This window comes from Heterodontus francisci, chromosome 4 (assembly GCF_036365525.1).
Source record: "Heterodontus francisci isolate sHetFra1 chromosome 4, sHetFra1.hap1, whole genome shotgun sequence".
NCBI classification, from domain to species: domain Eukaryota; kingdom Metazoa; phylum Chordata; class Chondrichthyes; order Heterodontiformes; family Heterodontidae; genus Heterodontus; species Heterodontus francisci.
Genome location: NC_090374.1, coordinates 92,779,285 through 92,797,674, shown reverse-complemented (window position 1 = coordinate 92,797,674; position 18,390 = coordinate 92,779,285). Strand labels below are relative to the sequence as shown.

At 40.8% G+C, this 18,390-nt stretch overlaps 1 protein-coding gene across 5 annotated transcripts in view; it reads right to left on the bottom strand.

The window, feature by feature from the left end:
* Window positions 1-15,214: 15,214 nt before the first annotated feature.
* Window positions 15,215-18,390, bottom strand: part of LOC137369146 (AP-3 complex subunit sigma-1) — a 109,773-nt gene continuing 106,597 nt past the window's right edge. For 4 of the 5 annotated variants that reach the window (XM_068029873.1, XM_068029870.1, XM_068029874.1 and 1 more), the window contains one exon: window positions 15,215-16,619. In XM_068029873.1, the coding sequence (XP_067885974.1) occupies window positions 16,491-16,619 (129 nt within the window). In that variant the 3' untranslated portion in view covers window positions 15,215-16,490. The remainder of the gene's footprint in view (window positions 16,620-18,390) is intronic. The other variant, XM_068029872.1, reaches the window with a different exon arrangement.

Here is an 18,390-nt window from a genome sequence, read left to right as displayed (position 1 = left end):
TTATGAAGAAATAAAAAGAACCAGGATTCTTGTATAATAAGGTCCAGCCTATATGATTGCAATGGCATTAGCGGTTGCAGCAGAGTTTTTGGGAAAGCAAAATGTTTCCCTCAGTGACTTGATAACTTTAACTAAGAACAAACTAAAAGAATTGGCAGGAAAATTGGGGCTAGAATTGAAATCAGGTGCCAAAAAAGCAGAGATAATTGACATAATAGCCCAACATCTGGAACTAGTAAAAGAAGGAGAAGATGAGAGACGAGAAGGTCGTAAGTCAGAGAGTAATGCAGTAGAATTGGCTAGGATTCAGTTAGAAATGAAAAAACTGGAGCTTCAACAGGAAACAAAAAAAGCAATAGCGATAAGAAAACTTGAATTGGAGGAAAGGGACAAAGAGAGAGCATTTTGGAGAGAACGTGAAAGAGAAAAGAGGGAATTTATGTTAAAAGGGATGGAACTAAAACAAAAGGGTAGACTTGAATTCAGGGAGAATTAAGGGCAGGAGGAATCTGAATTCAGCTCAGGAACCAGTGAAAAGTTGTTTAAATTTATATAGGCTCTTCCTAAATTCGAGGAAAGGGACATAGAGGCATTTTGCATATCTTTTAAAAAAATAGCCAAACAGATGAAATGGCCTAAGGAAAGCAGGTTGGTAGGCAGAGCTCATGAAGTTTATGCCATGCTTCCTGAAGAGGCTTCTACAGATTATGAGGTAGCAAAAAAGGCTATTCTCATTGTGTACGAGTTAGTCCCTGAAGCTTACCGTCAGAAGTTTCGGAACTTATGGAGATCGGCTGGGCAGACGTATGTAGAATTTGAGACGGTGAAGCAAATTAATTTTGACCGTTGGATACAGACAGTAAAAATGGAAACCACATATGAGAACCTTCGAGGGTTGATTCTCTTAGAAGAGTTTAAAAACTCCATTCCTTCAGTAGTAAGAACTCATGTAGATAACCTGAAAGTTTTGAAAGCTAGACAAAGCAGCAGAAATTGCTGATGATTTTGAGCTTGTGAATAAGCCAAAACTTTTTATCCTTCCCTCCCATAAACCTGAGAAGGATAGAAAGTGAGAGAGTGAAAGGAAGGCAAGAAGCCGGAGACAAAAAGGAACAGATGGGAATTCCCCAGGATCACCTCCTCAGGTTAGAAAGGAAGGTGCTGAGGGTAGCAGTTGGGTTCGCAAGCCAAAGTGTTATCATTGCAACAAAACGGGTCATCTTCGTTCAGAATGCTGGAAATTATGAGGTTAACCCAGAGGACTTGTTGGGGTGTGCAAAGTTAGTTCAGAGAAAAAGACTCTGACTGAGAGTATAGCGGACCAGACTATAGATTTAACGACAGTTATAAAACGAGATACTAAAACTAAAAGGATTGTAGAGGTTAAGAGTAAAATACCCGAAAGTTATGATGACGTTTTGTCAAAGGGGAGAGTAACTCCATATCCTGTAAGTGAGGCAGGAAAACCTATTATACTCAGGGACACAGGAGTAACCCAAACACTCTTGCTGGGGAAAGATATAACGTTTCCATTAGAGAGTGCCTTGAACGCTAAAGTTTTAGTTAATGGAATTGGTGGGGACCATATACCCATACCTTTATATAAAGTACACCTAGAGAGTGACTTGATATCTGGGATATTATGAGTAGGAGTTATCCACAGTTTGCCAGTAGAGGGAGTTGATCTATCCTAGGAAATGATTTGGCTGGATCAAAAGTATCAGCTTCCCCTATAATTACAGAGGAACCAAGTGAAATAAAGGAAACGGAGCAATTACAGGAACAAGTTCCGGGAATATTTCCTGCGTGTGTAGTCACCCGAGCAATGGCTAAACAGGATACATTGCCGGAGGTAGCCAAGTATCTGAAACCTTATTTGAGGATTTAGATAATCCAAATGAGATGTTTAACAGATCTTCTATCATTGCAGCACAGCAAGCTGAACCAGAGATATACCGAATGGCACAGATGGCTCTGTCAGAAGCTGAAGTGAAAGGAGTTCCAGACGCCAATTAATTGGCAAACGGGGTTTTGAGGAGGAAATGAAGATCGCCTCATAGACCTAGAGTCATAGAGTTATACAGCACAGAAACAGGACCTTCGGCCCACCGTGTCCGCACCGGCCATCAAGCCTATCTATTCTAATCCCATTTTCCAGCACTTGGCCTGTTGGTAGACTGTGTAGGAACCTTGCCAAAAAGAAAAGCGGTACATCAATACATACTTACTATCATGGATATGGCTACTTGATTTCCAGAGGCATTCCTTTGAGGACAATTACTGCTAGAATAGCAGTCGAAAAGTTAACCCAATTCTTTACAAGATATGGGTTACCACTTGAAGTTCAATCAGATCAAGGTTCTAATTTCATGTCTAAGATATTTCAAGAAGTCGTGGGCAATTTGGTGATTAGATAGTTGAAATATTCAGCATATCATCCACAGTCACAGGGAGCTTTAGAGAGATTTTACCAAACTCTCAAAACAATGATTAGAACATACTGTCACAAATATCCACGTGACTAGGCACCGAATGAGTCTACAGGCCATTCCCCTTTCGAATAGGTTTATGGAAATGAAGTAAGATTCCCTCTAAAACTTATAAAAGACAGATTCTTAGAACAAAAGAATGAATCTTCGATACTAGCCTATGTATCTGTGTTCCGAGAAAGGCTCACGAAAGCTTGCGGTGTAGCTCAGGAGCACCTTAAAGCATCCCAAGCCAATATGAAAAAATGGGCAGACACGAATGCAAAAGCCCGCGATTTTCAACCAGGGGATGAAGTGTTAGTGTTGTTACCGTTACAGGGAGAACCGTTAAAAGCACGGTTCAGTGGCCCATATAGAGTGATCAAAAGAGTGGGTAGGGTAGATTACTTGATTGACACCCCTGATCGCCGGAAGAACCGATTATATCGATAATCGACATTATAACGATAATTATGGGTGGTACAGTGGAGCAGTGGTTAGCACCGCAGCCTCACAGCTCCAGCGACCCGGGTTCAGTTCTGGGTGCTGCCTTTGCGGAGTTTGCAAGTTCTCCCTGTGATCGCGTGGGTTTCCGCCAGGTGTTCCGGTTTCCTCCCACAGCCAAAGACTTGCAGGTTGATAGGTAAATTGGCCACTGTAAATTGCCCCTAGTGTAGGTAGGTGCTAGGAGAATGGTGGGGATGTGGTGGGGAATATGGGATTAATCTAGGATTAGTATAAATGGGTGGTTGTTGGTTGGCACAGACACAGTGGACCGAAGGGCCTGTTTCAGTGCTGTATCTCTAAATAAACAAAATAAATAATGTCATATCAACATGCATTAGCAATATTATCGCAGGGAGGAGGATAAGCCAGTACTGGTATGTCAGGTAATTGGGACTGTTCAGAAGGAAAAGGATAGTGAGCATGAGGCAGAATCAGGAAATTCTCAGACTTAACCTCGAACTATCAGATTAGCGAATACAGAATGGCTAGGAAAATTAGACCACAAGCTTTTGCACTTAGAGGCAAAACAATGTGAAGACCTAACCAGGCTTTTCACAACATTTAAAGGAGCTCATAGGGATAAGCCAGGATGTACAACCTTAGCCACACATGATGTGGATATAGGGAAGACCGTTCCTTTAAAACAACATCCTTACCGCTTGAGTCCGGACAAACAGGCCCAAGTAAAAGCAGAGATCCAGTACATGCTGGAAAACAATTTGATTGAACCTAGTCAAAGTAGCTGGAGTTCACCAATACTTCTAGTACCTAACTCACTATCCCAGGCCCCAAACACTCCTTTCAGGTGAAGCAACGATTTACTTGTACTTCTTTCAATGTAGTATACTGTATTCGCTGCTCACAATGTGGTCTCCTCTACATTGGGGAGACCAAGCACAGACTGGGTGACCGCTTTGCGGAACATCTCCGCTCAGTCCGCAAGCAGGACCCTGAGCTTCCGGTTGCTTGCCATTTCAACACTCCCCCCTGCTCTCATGCTCACATCTCTGTCCTGGGATTGCTGCAGTGTTCCAGTGAACATCAACGCAAGCTCGAGGAACAGCATCTCATCTACCGATTAGGCACACGACAGCCTGCCGGACTGAACATTGAGTTCAATAATTTCAGAGCATGACAACCCCCCATTTTACTTTCATTTTTAGTTATTTTTACTTTTTTTACATTTTTTACAATCTTTTTTTTTGTTTGTTTTTTTGCATTTATTTCATTTCATCTTAGTTTGTTCAGTTTGCTTACCCACTGTTTTTTTTCAGGTTTGCACTTGCTGCTGTTCAATATTCAGTCCGTTAGCACCTAATCTGTACTAGTGCTTTGTCTTTCAACACACCATTAACATATTGTTTGCCTTTGCTCCATGACCTTTTGGTCAGCTATGTGGCCTTGTCCAATCTACACCTTTTCCTTTGTTATCTCTTGCCCCACCCCCACATCACTTGCTTATAACCTGTGACTTTCCTAATATTTGTCAGTTCCGAAGAAGGGTCACTGACCCGAAATGTTAACTCTGTTTCTCTTTTCACAGATGCTGCCAGACCTGCTGCGTGGTTCCAGCATTTCTTGTTTTTATTTCAGATTTCCAGCATCTGCAGTATTTTGCTTTTCTTCTAGTACCTAAACCTGCCGGGCCAACCCGATTTTGTATAGACTATAGAAAAGTCAATGCGGTAACTAAGGCAGACTCCTACCCAATTCCGTGTTGAGAAGACTATCAACAGAGTAGGCAGCGCTAAGCTTCTTACCAAGATCGACTTGTTAAAAGGATACTGGCAAGTTCCTTTGCCTCCTTGAGCCAAAGAGATATCAGCTTTTGTAACACCTGACGATCTTTATCAGTGCTGGGTGATGCCATTCGGGCTAAAAAAATGCCCCAGCCACTTTTCAAGGATTAATGAATCAGGTGGTAGCCAGTGTTCCCAACTGTGTAGTATATCTCGATGATGTACTAATATATAGTAACACTTGGCAAGAACACGTAAACCAGCTAAAAATTCTGTTGAAAAAGTTATAAGTCGCGGACTTAGAGATAAATTTGGAAAAAAGTGAATTCGGAAAGGCAAGAGTAACTTACCTCGGACACATAGTGGGGCAAGGACAGGTATTACCAAAAATGGCAAAGGTACAAGCCTTAATGGTGTTCCCTATCCCTAACTCTAAACGGAAAATAATGAAGTTTTTAGGGATGTGCGATTTTTACCGGAAATTTGTACAAAATCTTAGTACCGTGGCTGCTCCGTTAGCTGACTTGCTACAAAAAAAGAAAAACAAAGTGGTATGGTCAGATGAATGCCAGGCAGCTTTTGAAAAGCGAAAGGCAATCTTAACTAATGAAACAGTTTTGGCTCCTCCAAATTTCGCTAAACCCTTTAAAAAAGCGATCAATGTTCATAACCTGGGGTTTGGTGCAGTCTTATTGCAAGATGACGAATCGGGCAGACAGAAACCAGTCAGATATTTTTCTAGAAAACTAAATTGTCATCAGAAAAAATATTCCACTGTGGAAAAAGAAACATTGGGACGTTTACTGGCTCCGAAACATTGTGCGGTATATGTCCGCCAAGACTACAAAGAAATGTTAATATATACTGACCATAACCTATTAACATTTATGGAAAATTTTAAAAACCAAAATGCTGGAATCTTCAGATGGAATCTGTTGTTACAGCCTTATCATCTAAGGGTTGTACATATTTCGGTGAAAAATAATGTTATTAGCGACGCTTTGTCAAGGATTTAATCATGTTAACTTTTGTAGATAGCGATGGTATCAAGAAAATGTTGTAAATTATTAGTAGAGTGAATGGTGCGTAAATGTGAAAAAAATGCTAGTGTTTTTACAATTTCTATTTTTTGCATTATAATGAAATGCATCATGCGTTTCATTTTGCCAGGGGCGGAGATGTTCCAGTCCTGTGTCTTTTTTTCCTCTCTTCGGAAATATTGCGGTGTGCCTTTAAGACTGTAAAAAGAACAGTTCACTTTTAAGGTAGAAGAACTCTCCGGAGACAGTGAGCCAAAGTGCATTCTGGTTGCTAGGCGACAGCCACAGAGAGAGAGAGAGAGAGAGAACACGAGATTCAATGTTGTAATTTGATTTTTGAAAATAGCTGGCACAGACTGCTGTCAAGCAGTGTTCTGAGGCAATTTAAAACTGAAGGAACTGTGTTTTCTCTCTCAAGATTCTACCAAGCAACAAGCCAAATTAATTCCCTAAGAAAATAAGAAAAGCTTTTCTTTCTTAACAATGTATCGGTATTGTTGTGTTTATTACTGAAGGAACAGTTTATGCTAAAACAGCTGGACTGCTGAATTCCTATCTTTGAAGAACTTATTTTTCCCATCGGACCACTGTGAAGACTTCAAGCAACCTTGGACTGTTTCTACATTGGAAGACTCCATTTTGTCAGGAACGTAACTTGCAAAGACTTTATTTTTATTTTTTCGGGCAGCTAATCAAAAACCAAACTACTGTTAGCTTGAGTACATGTATGCAAATGCAGGAGTTAGGTTTTTTTTAATAAAAAGTTATAAGGTCTTTCGATATTGGTTTATCTTAGTAGTGTTTAAGATTTTAGTTTTTTTCATAAATAGTTAATTTGTTAATATCTAAAGATACCTGGTTTGAACCGCTTCATTCTGGTTGTTCAACTAGATTGTTCAATTTGGCTGGGTTTTTTTCCGATTTGGAAAGCTTCAAGATATATGATGCGACCTGTGGAGCGACGGGACTGAATTGACAATGCGTTGCTCCCACTGCGATCAGAATCGTATATTTTGATTGAGGACTTTGTATTGAGCGGTCGTAATAATGCAAAGACCACAAGCTCTGTCAGGGACTGTGTGAGAGAGGGGAAGGGAATAAGAGGCAAAGGGAGAGATGGAACGAGTGAGAGAGAGAGAAATGATAGGGACAAATGAGGCAGAAAGAGAGAATGAGGGCAAAAGAGATCAAGAAAGGGAATGCATGAAAGAGACAGATAGGATATTAGAGAAATTGCAAGAGGGAATGGCAGGTAAAGGGTTGAGACAAATACAATAGAGTAAAGGGTACAAATAGAACCAAGGCAAGCTAGGTTTCAAACTTTTTGTATGGTGCATTATTACTTACAGTAAGAATACCACTAAACATGCTAGTACACTATAGCTTAATTTCAAGCAATCGCTAATGATACCTTATGTCATTCTCTAAATTGAAAATTAACACTAAAGCAGTACAGACTATGGCATCAGTATGATTTTGCTGCCTCTTCAGTTGCTTTGCAAAGGGAAATGAAGGTAACTGGTAATGGACATAATTGGTGGCAACCAATCAGGGGCAGGTTGTTCAACCTTGCCCGTCTAAGAGCGAAGTCCAAAGTACGGAAAGTCCTCATTAGGGAACTCCTCTTTGCTGACGATGCTGCTTAAACATCTCACACTGAAGAGTGTCTGCAGAGTCTCATCGACAGGTTTGCGGCTGCCTGCAACGAATTTGGCCTAACCATCAGCCTCAAGAAAACGAACATCATGGGACAGGATGTCAGAAATGCTCTATCCATCAATATTGGCGACCACGCTCTGGAAGTGGTTCAAGAGTTCACCTACCTAGGCTCAACTATCACCAGTAACCTGTCTCTAGATGCAGAAATCAACAAGCGCATGGGAAAGGCTTCCACTGCTATATCCAGACTGGCCAAGAGAGTGTGGGAAAATGGCGCACTGACACGGAACGCAAAAGTCTGAGTGTATCAAGCCTGTGTCCTCAGTACCTTGCTCTATGGTAGCGAGGCCTGGACAACGTATGTCAGCCAAGAGCGACGTCTCAATTCATTCCATCTTCACTGCCTCCGGAGAATACTTGGCATCAGGTGGCAGGACCGTATCTCCAACACAGAAGTCCTCGAGGCGGCCAACATCCCCAGCTTATACACACTACTGAGTCAGCGGTGCTTGAGATGGCTTGGCCATGTGAGCCACATGGAAGATGGCAGGATCCCCAAAGACACATTGTACAGTGAGCTCGCCACTGGTATCAGACCCACCGGCCGTCCATGTCTCCGCTTTAAAGACGTCTGCAAACGCGACATGAAGTCCTGTGACATTGATCACAAGTCGTGGGAGTCAGTTGCCAGCGTTCGCCAGAGCTGGCGGGCAGCCATAAAGGCGGGGCTAAAGTGTGGCGAGTTGAAGAGACTTAGCAGTTGGCAGGAAAAAAGACAGAAGCGCAAGGGGAGAGCCAACTGTGTAACAGCCCCGACAAACAAATTTTTCTGCAACACCTGTGTAAGAGTCTGTCACTCTAGAATTGGCCTTTATAGCCACTCCAGGCGCTGCTCCACACACCACTGACCACCTCCAGGTGCTTACCCATTGTCTCTCGAGATAAGGAGGCCAAAGAAAGAGAAAGAAAGAAAGGCGGCAACTACTGTACTGCTACATTATATTTTCTTCATCTGTAGTACAGGATTTAGAAAATCCAAAGACAAGTACAGTATGCATCAGTTACATGAAAAAAAATGAACAGGAGGTGGCCATTCAGGTCCATGAGACTGTTCCACCATCCAATTAAATCTTGGTTGATATGTACCTCATCTCCATTTACCTGCCTTTGTACCATGTCCCTTGATAACCTTATACTAGAAAAATCTATTGATATCAGTCTTGAGGATTTCAATTGACCTAGTGCCCACAGTCTTTTTGGTGAGCAAGTACCAGATCTCCGCTATCCTTTGTGTTACTAAGTGCTTCCTGGTTTCACTCCTGAATGGCTTAGCTCTAATTTTAAGATTATGCCCTCTTATTCTGGATTTCCCCAGAAGTTGAAATAGTTTTGCAGTACCAACTCTATCAAATCATTTTAAACACCTCAATTAGATCACCCCACATTCTTCTAAACTGAAGAGAAGGGCCACGTTTATGTAACCTATCCTAATCGTTTAATCCTTTAAACCATGATATAATTCTGATTAATCTGTGCTGTACCCTGTCCAAGGCCAATATATCTTTCCTGAGGTTTGGCATCCAAAGCTGAATGTGGCGGCTAACTGCAATCACAGAAGTTGGCAGCTGTGTACATTAATGATTGAGAGATCCTGTCATTGACTGTGTGAATTACAGATGTGGATGACAGCATGCTTCAAGATGGAGGTGTCGTTGAGATTAGTGACTTCTTTGCTAATGATGACTGGATTTAGAAAGATTAGTGGCATATTTACAAAAATATCAGTATACTAAGAGGATATCAGTATCCACGTGTGATAGAAGGGTGGATCTTATCGTACTGTATATTGCTTTTGACACACATGGTGTCCTTGATCATTGTAAGTGAAAGAATGATGCATAAAAAGAGAACTGGAATGTACACACTGGACAGATTTGCAAGAGGCGCAATTTTTTTTCAGAATAAGTTCTAAAACAATTGCAATGTCTTGCTGGATTGCATCAAGCTAAAAGTACCAGTAACTCAGGTCACATCTGTCTCCATGAATGCCTAATTCTGTAACCACTGTACTATAATTTATACTTATTAACTATAAACATATCTGAAATATGGTAATTAGAATATTTCAGAAGATTAATTCACCAATTAAGTGAGAGTGACTGCCCTTGACAACAAGGCAGCATTTGACTGAGTATGGCATCAAGGAGCCCTAGCAAAATTGAAGTCAATGAGAATCAGGCAGGAAACACTCCACTGGTTGGAGTCATACCTAGCACAAAGAAAGTTGGTTGTTGTTATTAGAGGCCAACCATCTCAGTCCCAGGCCCGCTGCAGGAGTTCCTCAGGGTAGTGTCCTAGGCCTAGACATCTTCAGCTGCTTCATCAATTGACCTTCCCTCCATCATAAGGTCTGAAGTGGTGATGTTCACTGATGATTACACAGCATTCAGTCCCATTCATAACTACTCAGATACTGAAGCAGTCCGTGCCCGCATGCAGCAAGACCTGGACAACATTCGGGCTTAGGCTGATAAGAGGCAAGTAACATTTCCACCACACAAGTGCTAGGCAATGACTATCTCCAACAAGAGAGAATCTAACTATCTTCCCTTCTCAACTATCTCAACGGCATTACCATTGCTGAATCCTCCACCATCAACATCCTGGGAGTTACCATTGACCTGAAACTTAAGTGGACCAGCCACATAAATACTGTAGCTATAAGGGCAGCTAAGAGGCTGAGAATCCTGCAGCAAGTAACTCACTTCCTGACTCCCCAAAGCCTGTCCACCATCTACAAGGCACAAGTCAGGAGTTTTTTGGAATATTCCCCACTTGCCTGGATGGGTGCAGCTCCAACAACACTCAAGAAGCTCGACACCATCCAAGTCAAAGCAGCCTGCTTGATTGGCACCCCATCCACCACCTTAAACATTCAGTCTCTTCACCACCGGTGCACAGTGGCATCAGTGTGTACCATCTACAGGATGCACTACATCAACTTGCCAAGGTTCTTTTGACAGCATCTTCCAAACCCACGTCTTCAACACCTAGAAGTAGAAGGGCAGCATGCTGTAAGATATGGCCGTCTAATGACCTGATAAAATTTTAAGAAATTAATTGAATATTATAGAAATGTCTCTCTCCCTTTGTCCTTATTAAGAAAAAATCTTAAGCAGCCCACCAGAGCCGACACAAAGATCGGACAGCATCGGCCTGTTATCTCTACTCAGAACATAATTCTAGGGTCAGACCTCTGTGTAGGAATTCCTGGATCTGTTAAGATGGAACTTCATGTCCACATATCTAAAACAAACTGTCTGGAAGAAAATAGCAAGATGTCCATACAAGGCATAAATGAGGGATTACCTCACTGCCAAATGGCTGGAAAGGGAGGGGTAAACTTTGAGTACCTGTACCCTGGTAATTGGACAATTGAATGGGAAGATGGAATTGTATGAGTGATTGGCATGAGATATCCATCAGCCCGCAGAGGTAAGGTATATAACCAGGCACCTGGGAAGGGAAGATCACATTGGACACGGGCAAGGGCCTAAGGAGAAGAGATCATTACCATGAGTTACACAGATCAAACCACCTCGCCTCTTCCACCAGCGCGTCCAATCCGATTCGGTAAACCATCTTCACCCGTTATGGGTCGTATGTCTGCTTATTCTGATTGTATTTGCACCATTGCTTTGTTGCTTCTCAATAAACTGTTTTAAACTCACTTGTAACTCCTTGACTCTTTTGAGTAATCTGTAACCCTTGATCAAATCTTGCAAGGCGCATTGGAACATACCACCCACAACTTGCCCTCTAAGTCACACACCAGCTTGACATGTCGCTGGGTCAAAAACCTGGAACTCCCTCTCGAACAGCACTGTGGGCATAACTACACCAAAAGGATTGCAGTAATTCCAGAAGGCAGCTCACCATCACTTTCTTAAGAGCAATTATGGATAGGGGAATAAATGCTGGACTTGCTAGTGACATCCACATCATGTAAACAAAAATAAAAAAATTTGTTTTGGTCAAGTGAGGAGGGGTCTTTTCCCTCTCCTGTTTGACCGCAACAGGTTTAATTCTTTTTTAAAGTGGATGTACTTGCCAATTCAGTGCTTTAGTGATTATTTATGTGATATGATCATAAAAATGAACCAATCAGACAGGTTTTCTTTAGTTTAACAGAGGTTAGCTTTATTGTACTTAAACTGATCTAAGTAAAATAATAAGCTACACTCCATCTTTCACATAGACATGCACAAATAGGTTAGAGTGGGGAAGGATAGATTAGTCGAGTTAAAAGTCCATAGGAAAAAAGGGGTATACAATCTGTGTAGCTTGGTGATTCGGCTGGCTTCGAGCTGAATTTGGTGGACCTAATGCTTCCAGTTTGAACGGAACGACGGCTGATTTTGTGGGTCTCTTGGAGTCAGCGATGTGGATGATTTCCTTCAAGGGTCTCTGGTTGCAGACGGTGTATGCAGAGGTGTTGACAGCTGGCAGGATTCAAAGCTTGCAAGTTGGAATGAAGAAAGAGAATAGAGGGACCCACACTTGGGCCTGCACTTGTCAAGAGCCCAGATGCTTATCAGCATGTTGCAGCGAAACACCAGCTTAAAACCACACAGATGCGGGAGGGTGTGGGGTTGTCACATGACAGTTACCCAGTGATTCAAGCATGGTAGTTCGTAGTGTATTTTTTCTTGCAACTAAAACGACCCATGTCTGGGGATTTCTTTCACACAACCAGGGTCCCATTGTTCAAGTGATGGTCTTGACAACTTGCTAATGGGAACAGGCAGTTCCCTGAAATTTCCCAGGTTTTGGTTCTTGCTGGGATAGCACAGGCACTTCATCTCCACCTCACATGCCTTGGAATGTAGGATACAGTGTTGCAAATTAAGTGTAGCCATCTAAAGCTGCTAGCAAAGTTAGCTTTTTATCTGTTCCTTTTTAATTTCTTTAAAAAAAATAAATTCAGGTTTTCAGCCGGTGGATTAAGAAATTATCATTCAACATAGTGTTATGACCAAGGTGGGAGAAATGCACCGTTAATTCAGTCCCACTACTCCACAGGTTACAGCATATCAATAAATTTCCCACCTACCAAAGAATAGCCAAATTAGACACTCTATTTGTACCCCACCCCCCCCCCCCCCACAGAATAAAGCACACCAAACCAAGTTTCTTTAAACATTAACAATTTATTAGAAAATAAATAATAAGTCTTAACTACTGAGATAAATCTCTATATGTGAAAAGCTCTGTAGTTCCTTAGCCTTCATGCATGCAGGCATACATTTAAAAAAAAATGGTTAACCGGGAATAAGGATTTTGGTTTACAGCTGTTCCTTCAGAATAGAAGAAATAATAAAAATAAATCAGTTTATCACTTTCTGGTAGGTAATCTTCAGTTGAATGAGGTGTTCCAGAGTTGAATAGTCAGACGCCACTTTGAAGACTTCAGGCGAGGCTGATGAACAGTCTTTGATGGGTTCGAGGCACTTTGTCTATAGCAGGTGTCACATAGGTCTTTCAGCAGGGTGTAGCAACAGGGCTGCTCAGAACTCACAGCAGCAACACAGCAGTAGAAGCTTGCTTCAGGTTCTAGGATTTCCCAAAATACAGGAGGCAACAGGAACCACACAGGATGCAGGAATTCTTCAGAGACAGGAGGCAATAGGAATCTGCCACCATTTAAATGCAAGATTTCTTTTCAATAAATGCAGGTTTTCTTTACAGCGAGATGTCTTTTTCTCTAGTCTCCAGACCGGCCAGGTCTAAGTTTCAAATGCTTGCTCTTTGTCCAACTCACTGGTTTTTAAAAGTCCAAAGTGAAAGCAAAAAGCCTCCTGAGCCAAACACGTGACCAGACAGAGAACTCCTCTGTCATTCAAAGGGTTGCTCTTAGGTCAAAGCTCCTTGCCGTTGCGTTGAAACTGCTTGCTTTTTTCTATTCTTGCATACAAAATCAACATCCAAAAACTCCAGCTATTTCCAGGTGTCCAAGTCCACCTTTTCCAGTATTTAAAAACATATAGAAGTTCAAGATTTTAGTACAAAAATAAACCCTCTTGTAACAATAGAATGTTGGAATAACACATCAAAATGGGTTATCACAAAATTGTCACCAGTGATTTGAAGAAAAACCACATGACCTTCTGCCCATCGGCATAGCCTTCTATTCTTTTGTCCAACACGAATTATGAATACGATCTGGAATCTGCCGCCTGAAAGGGTTATGGAAGCAGATTCAATTGTAACTTTCAAAAGGAAATTGGATAAATTGTTGTTGTTGTTCTAGTCGCAGTCCAAAGGACTATAGGCATCTCTCTCCATTAGAGAGACACAGTTGGTAATGTACAGCTTGAGGGACACCACTCAAGCATGAAGCAAGGCAAGGAGGCAGGTCTTCCATGAACTACCACAGTCAATTTGAGAATTGAACCTGTACTGTTGGCGCCTTTCTGCATCACTCTCTAGCCCTCTAGCCAATTGAGCTAACCGACCACCCAAGCATTGGATAAATACTCAAAAAGAAAAGATTTGCAGAGCTATGGGAAAGAGCAGTGGAGATCGAATACTTGGCTAGCTCCAAGAGCTGGCACAGGCATGATAGGCCAAATGGCCTCCTCCTGTGCTGTATCATTCTACTATGGCAGAAGGTGTTGGAATTCTCCTTTAACATGTGGGGATAACAGGTCTGACTTGTTTTTTGTAAAGCAATTTACAGATGCAGTAATATAATGTAGCTCTGACCTGTTAGAGATTAAATAAGCCTCTACTGAGGTTTATAAATCAACTATCAACCTATATTGATTTATGTTTAAAAAAAGCATTTTTATACCAAATCCCTTGATTTTTAAAAATATGTCTCGTGATTTATGAAACAGTGGGTTGGCATGTCTGATGTGCATAGAACTCAAAACAAGACAATTTCATAGGAAGTCAATATGACAAATTCAAAATAAACTGTTCTCACCCCTTCTCCTTTTTCCCAGAACCAGGATAGGGACCCCCACTCCCCTTCCATCCCACCGATTATCCTCTTCCATTTCAGTCATCTACAGCATGATGCCACCACCAAACAAGTCTTCCCTTCCCCTTTCAGCATTCCAAAGGGACCGTTCCCTCCATAACACACTGATTTACTCCTCAATCATCCCCAATACCACTACCCTCCCCACAGCACCTTCCTGTGCAAGCACAGGAGATGCAACACCGGCCTTTTTACCTCCTCCCTTCCCAATGTTCAGGGCCTCATAAACTCCTTCCACGTGAAACAGCAATTTACTTGTATTTCTTTCAATTTAGTAAACTGTAGCCGCCGCTCACGATACGGTCTCCTCTATATTGAGGAGGCCAACCGCAGATTGGAACTCCTCCGTTCAATCCGCAAGCGTGACCAAGAGCAGCCGGTCACCTGTCATTTTAATTCTCTGTCCCACTCACTCCAATGAATTGGAAGTTGAAGATCTCTTTTTGGCTTGCGCCATCAATCTTTTTGTCATTTAATCTCACCTGCCTTCCACTTCATCACGGACCTTCCCGTTTGTTCTTTACTCCCCTCCACCTTTTTCCTGACTCTACTTATATCTGTAACTTTTTCCAGAGTTCTGAGGAAAGGTCATCGACCTGAAATGTTAACTGTTTCTTTCTCCACAGGTGCTGCCTCACCTGCTGAGCATTTCCAGAATTCCCTGTTTCAGATTCCCAGCATAAGCAGTATTTTGCATTTGTAATTCCTCCAGATTTTGTGCAAGGATGGATGCTAGTGACTTCAGACTGCAAACCATCAAGGCAAAAGTAATTACAACTTTATTAATCATGTAACAAAAACGGAGATACAGTTACAAGCTGTTTGTTTTGCTGCACAATATCAATGTATTCACTACTTAGTTTTAAATTTCATTACAGTAGAATATGTACTAAGTGAAATGTTTATTCAAGGTTGTAAATATGCTGATTCGCAAATCATGTCAAGTTGTAGAATTTAACCACAACTAGTTACTGAAAATTCCACCTATGCAAATATCCCTCAAATCATTCCATTTCAGCTCAATAAACATGGTTTCTTCCCCACCTGATTACAAGTAATTTGCGAATGCTTTGTTATTAACTTCAAGTAATCTTCCAGTCATAAATACATGTTATACTTCTAAACAATGAATATTTCACAATTGTTCGGTGTTTGTAGAAGTAATGCAAAGGCATAACATTGTGCTCAATGGACTAGCATTTCCACTATAAAAATGAAAACTCAGACTACAGGTCAAACCTACATTAAACATGCAAGTATTAGTCATAAACCAGTATTTATCAGAACTAAAATGGCTTTTATCCTTTCCATCCCAGGCAAGCCAAAATACTACTTTAAAAAAAACTTTGATTTAGTTGTGTTTTAAAATCTAATGCCAAACTCAATGCTTTTTGCCTTAACCTTGTCCAAGGGTGTCAACATTAACTATAAATACACACAAATGTTATTATGAATACAGACAGCAAAATATTGCAAATGACTATCCTGCTAAAGCTGGATTCTGCAGCAAGTCCTGGAATGGAAAGGATGGCATTAGCTCCACATTTGAAGTTCCGATAAAAGTTATTTAATTTTTTTAATGCGGTCATAATACTGCAACAGGAAAACTTATTCAAGCTTCCTTTGGCTCCACTATTCAACAGAATTCTAAATAAATACAAATATCCCAAAAATAGTCAGAGTGTTTGCTTTACTGTTTATACGGAATCCATCAGATATACAAAGAATAGTTTCATAGCATAGATTGTACAAAGTTACTATCATCTTAAATAAATTATCTTAAATAGCAGCCAGCACACAGTAAAAGTCACCTCATAGAGCACCGGAATGTAGCTGTAAATGTGACATTACACAGGAAACTGATCAGATTTGAAACAAATTAAAAACAAATGCATCTTTTTGTTTTACTGGTGCAATTCAGAATAAAATTTCCCAACATACATTTCAATGCTAATTAGATATTTTTATTTGGTAGACAATTGCATGGTAAACCTTTTCTGAAACTATTCCAAACTGGAAGTTGACCATGTTTTTATTTAAACGAGGGCAGGTTTGGCACTTTAATGCTGATATCTCCGATGTTAATATTTCGAGGCATTTCAGGCAGGTTCATATTCTTTACTGCTGATACAGCCCTGGCTGGAGCTCCTGCTAGACCAGCCTATATAAGGGTGTAAATTGAAAAGAAAAGTAATTAGTAGGCAAGTACACAAGATCACAAAAATTGGAATTCAGCAATTGATTCCATCAATGATAAAACTCGGGACAGTTTTCATTGTTCTTTATTTGCAGAATTGTAAATGTGTCCTGTATACATATGTTTGGTGCCAATAGCAAACAATAGAAATGTTTCCTCTCCCAGCTCTGAATTGATATGGAACATTTTTAGTGAACTAAATTCATAATTTTTCTTTAGACAGACTGGAAACCATGCCTCAAGCACTTGAAGTATCCAAAGTGTAAAAAACCAACTTAGTTACTGCAGTGAACAGAGTTTGAACATGCAATGCACTCAGTAGCCCAAGAATATTTCTTTGACTAGGAACTGAAAAGGTCTGGATTTTGCACTATTTTAAGTGGAACCAGGGAATATCTTCTCTTAATATTTTTGGCCATTTCTACAAAACAGGAACATTTACTTTATTTTGTAGCAGTTTCAATATTTATAGAGCTGTCATCCACATTACTGTCTTACAACAGCTGCAACATTTTATTATAAACCTTCTGTGATCAGTATGATGAAATTAGTTTGATCGTGGACATCTGCAAATAATGGGAAATTTGTTTATATTTAAACTATGATCTGGAATGCATTGCCTGAAAGCGTGATGGAAGCAAATTCAATAGTAACTTTCAAAAGGGAATTAGATCTCTACTTAAAATGGAAAAATTTGCAGGGCTATGGGGAAAGAGCTAGGAGTGAGACAAACTGGTAGCTCTTTTAGAGAGCTGGCACAGGCATGATGGGCCAAATCGACTCCTTCTGTGCTGTATGATTTATTAGTTAATGACTATTCTGGAAGTGGGAAAAAACAGTATTTTAATCATGGTATATTAAATCAAAAGAACAAACCTGCATTTCTATAGCACCTTTCATGTTCTCAGACATCTCAAAGCACTTTACAACCAACTTATTTTAAACAATTTTAGTGACTGATGTAATACAGGGAAACAACAGCCAATTTGCACACAGCAAGGTCCCTCAAACAGTAATGAGATAAATGATCAAATAATCTGTTTTAGTGATATTGGTTGAGGGATAAATATTGACCACAGCTCTGGGGAGAACACCCTGCTCTTCAAAATAGTGTTGTGGGATCTTTTACATGTATAGGAGGGCAGATGGGACATTGGTTTAATGTGTCATCTGAAAAACGGCACCTCAAAGTGCAGCACTACCTCAAGTGCAGCACTGAAGTGTCAGCCTAGGTTAAGTGCTTGTCCTGGAGTGGGGCTTATGACCCAGGAAGCGACTGATTTACCACAGAGTTAAGGCTGACACCATCACAAAAATTATACATAGTGCTTCTGGATTTTACTTGATCCTTTTAATCCCCACTCGGAAAATGCTACTGGTATTAGGCATTTATGGTGCTTTTTGGGACAGGTTGTCAGCTTTAGACACCCTCGGCAGTAACTGCTACAGGGATCCTCCCAATCTTTCATTAACTTTGATGTAAGATAAGTAGAAACCCTGGAGAAATGGTGTAAATAGACCTTTACACGGTTTCTCCAGGGTTTCCATTGATCCTACAGTGGGATATTGTGGAACCACTATGTAAGTTCCACCTGTCTGTCATGCTACAATAACCAATTCTGCAGTGACTTTTTTTCATACATATCAGTTCTACCATAGGTTTATGAGAGAGAAAACTGAACTTTATACATCCAAAGCACCAGTTTAACTCTTTGGGATACCAACTAGAGATGGT